Genomic DNA, 3,496 nt, shown 5'->3' with positions numbered 1-3,496 from the left:
GCTCGTGTCGCACTCGTTATAACCTAAAACAATAACACAACAATAACAAGACATTGTCTGACCGCATGTTCCAGCTATTTATGAATGAGATGCTCAGTCTATATTTTATTTTAAGTCTATGGTTCTTATCCTTACTAAGTGAATCCCCGACTCCGTTATGTAGCTCGAAAGATGAACGAAAGATATTTATCTCGGATATATTGAAAAGTACCTTAAAAGTATCCAGTCCTTAGCTTATGCTATCGATATATTACATAGTGATCAAAACACATCACCACTTTTTAATGGACATGTATTTGATGACATCTGTCTGTAATGGATACATATAAAGTACTACAAAATCAGTTAAATTTTATAAAAAAAAAAACTTATTTTTGTGTTTGTAGTTGTTCTGAAAATTAACCGTTTTATTTATGTGATTTTAGTCTCATATCTGTCTCTACAATAAATTAATATATTATACTTAATAAGAAAATTGCTAATTAGTAACAACAAAATTAATATTAAAATTTATAAAAAGGTACTTAAATTGAGTTCTGGTTGTCTTGACTTGAGGGTAATTATTTTGATTTAAGTCATTTTACTGACTTAACTTGCAGATCAGCATGATTTAAGTCAAAAATATAGACTTAAGTCATAAGAACGACTTAAATCACGTTATATTGATTTAAGTCTTAACAAAAAATGACTTGACTTGAAATAAAATGACTTAAGTCAAAGACTTAAGACTTAAATCATTTAAACTTTATGTTGAATTTGACTTAAGACTTGAATCATTTTGATTTTAGGAATGACTTAAGACTTGAGTCTTTTTAAAACTGACTTGTTGCAGCTCGGCTTTATGGTGGGGGTATAGAATGCTCAGCCATCGCTCATCGTTACGTCATCGTTATTTGTCAAATATGAGTTTTAGGGTGTGTCTCAGATCAGTTCATATTTATGTTTACATTTTTTTAATTTTGACATTGATCGGGGTCCGTCAATAAAATTATAACATCAAATCAAATGACAATGACAATTACTAAAAAGTATTTACGAAAGGCTGTAATGACGTCACCAATCTCTTTCGAGAAAGTTCGACAATATATTATGACGTTACAGTAAACGATGTCTGAACATTCTATACTTAACAATGTGCAGGGTTTCTCCCCTGATGTTATTCCACCGCGCTTACAAGTTTTTTCTTTTTTGTCTGTTTCAGAAACCAAGCAGAAATTGCCCACACGTGCAGAGGTAGCATTTCACTACATGGAGCTCTGATCTACACTGTAGACCCCTGTACATTCGTTATATCCAACGGAGGTACTCAAAGTTTCCATATAAAAGCTTCCTCAGAAGTGGAGAGACAATCATGGGTTACAGCGCTGGAACTAGCCAAAGCTAAAGCTATGTAAGTTTATAGTAATCATATAGAATGTAGAATGTTTAGGAGGGGAGTTAATCACCGCGACCTTATAGATTTATTGTGTGTTCCCCTTTCTTGAGTTATAACGAGTTATAACTCATCATACAATCTCAGGGCTTTAACAAAAGACAGTATCTGAGATTTGGCTCCACAGAAGGCCAGCTCTCCATCCTCGACATCAGACGTACCAAGATTCATGGCACGAATGGTCGTCGTCTCGGCGCACTCAGTGATAAGGTGTTCTGGTGTTTCCCCATTTTCCCCCCAAAATCTGCATTCGCCATTGTTTTTCAGTTTCAGCCTACTGAGGTGTTCGTTGAGGAGACAGTGTCCTGTTAGAAACCCCGTGACAATCCGAAGATTGTTTTTACTTAAATCAAGGAAAACCTTTGATTTTTCTCGGAAGGAACTTTTTCGAGTGTCTTAGACCGTCGGAGAACACCCATTCCAAGTTACGGATGGAGTCTTCCAGATTCTTCAGTTCCGCTTTCAGTTGGTTCCCGTTTGGAAAACAAAACGGTTCTGGTCCAGTTAGTGGAGTGTTCGCTCCTTTTCTAGCTAGATCATTTGCTTTTTCATTGCCTTCTCTCCCTTGGTGAGCAGGCACCCAGAGTAGGAGGACGTTATTTTCTTTGCCTAATTTGTTGAGCTTCTCTAGGCATTCTTTGACCAACTTCGAATTGATGGTTACTGAGTTGATCGCGTTAAGTGCTGCTTGACTATCGGATAGGATGGCAATTTCCTGTTTTCGATAGTTCCTATCTAAGATAAATTGTACGCATCTTTCGATAGCGCAAATTTCTGCCTGAAGGATACTGGGGTAGGTGCCCATTGGTTCGGAGTATTCAGTTTTCGGCCCAAATACTCCTATCCCTGTCCCTGCTTTGGTTTTGGAAGCATCAGTATACCACGTGATGGTATGGTCTTTTATATGCTGAGTAAGCGTTTCTTTCTTCCATTCCTTTTTATTAGTAATCATATAGGTAATACTCTTATAAAGCGGGGTTCACACGCAACGTTTTACGTACGATTTGCCTGCGTCGACGAAATGTTCCAGATAACGTACAGACTAAGTTGCGAATTGTGTTATTTTAATTAGGAATCCTGCATATTAATATATCTACACTCTGTACTCTGTATATGAAAATATAAGCCTGAAATTCCCTAGCATCGTGAATTACAGAAATGTTTTGTTTTAGACGGAATATGGAGTCAGAAGACGATGATGTGGAGGCAGAAGAGTCAGCAATGTCCGAGGATCCTGACATAATGAGGAAATTAGAGAGTCAATTAAATGAATTGCAGGTAATTTTAGTTGGTTTCTGTAAGGTATAGGTATAGCCTGTGCAAGGAGAGGACACTTGACAGTAACTGTTGCCTGTCACTGTTTTAATTAACAGGTAACTTATATTTTCTGTCATTTTTTGAAGGTCTTTTGTCGAAATCTTCCCTCTGGCTCGTTGGACAGGCTTTAGTATAGATTATATCAAATAAAGTTTTAGTCACATGATTAAGCTTGCCCGGCACAGCGTTGCCCACCTTTGCATATTTTCTTTTAATCAAAATATTTTAGAAAACAAAAATAAATTAATATAAATATAGAAACATTTCTTATTTACATCAACGAAATTCACCTCCTTAACTTAGTTTTTTTGCAACGGCTATTAAGCTATCTTGTACACTGAAAAGAACAATGTTCGACTGCAAGGTCTACTAGTGAAAATTTTTAAGTTATCACAACACAATTGATTTAAACCAAAAAGTCGTAATACAAAACTAAAGTGTCAAAACGAATGACAATGTCAGGAAATAAATAAATAAATGTGGCAACTTGACATTTTTTACGGCAGAGCTACAACATGAATCCCCAGCGGGAAAAATAAATTTCAGTTAGTGAGCCCGGCGCCGAATATGGAACAACAGTCCATGGTTGGCAACAATGGATTTAAAAATCGCGTCCTCGATTACGCAACTAAAAGTTTAATTGGTATGGCGAATATATGAAGAACTGAAGAAGTACCGTATGATTGAAAAAAACAGCGTCAAATAATGACAATCGATGATAATTTCGGTAAAGTCAATCTCTAGACG

The 3,496-nt window shown here is 36.2% G+C and overlaps 1 protein-coding gene across 1 annotated transcript in view; it reads left to right on the top strand.

Moving 5' to 3' along the window:
- Positions 1–3,496, top strand: part of LOC115877250 (oxysterol-binding protein 1) — a 109,400-nt gene that overhangs the window by 88,486 nt on the left and 17,418 nt on the right. The window contains exons 11-12 of the mRNA XM_030893400.1: positions 1,202–1,390; positions 2,605–2,710. Coding sequence (XP_030749260.1) covers positions 1,202–1,390; positions 2,605–2,710 — 295 coding nt within the window. The remainder of the gene's footprint in view (positions 1–1,201; positions 1,391–2,604; positions 2,711–3,496) is intronic.

Source organism: Sitophilus oryzae, unplaced genomic scaffold (genome assembly GCF_002938485.1).
Source record: "Sitophilus oryzae breed Bouriz unplaced genomic scaffold, Soryzae_2.0 scaffold_1442_pilon_pilon, whole genome shotgun sequence".
Classification (NCBI taxonomy): Eukaryota; Metazoa; Arthropoda; class Insecta; order Coleoptera; family Curculionidae; genus Sitophilus; species Sitophilus oryzae.
This window is presented reverse-complemented; position numbering and strand designations above follow the sequence as displayed.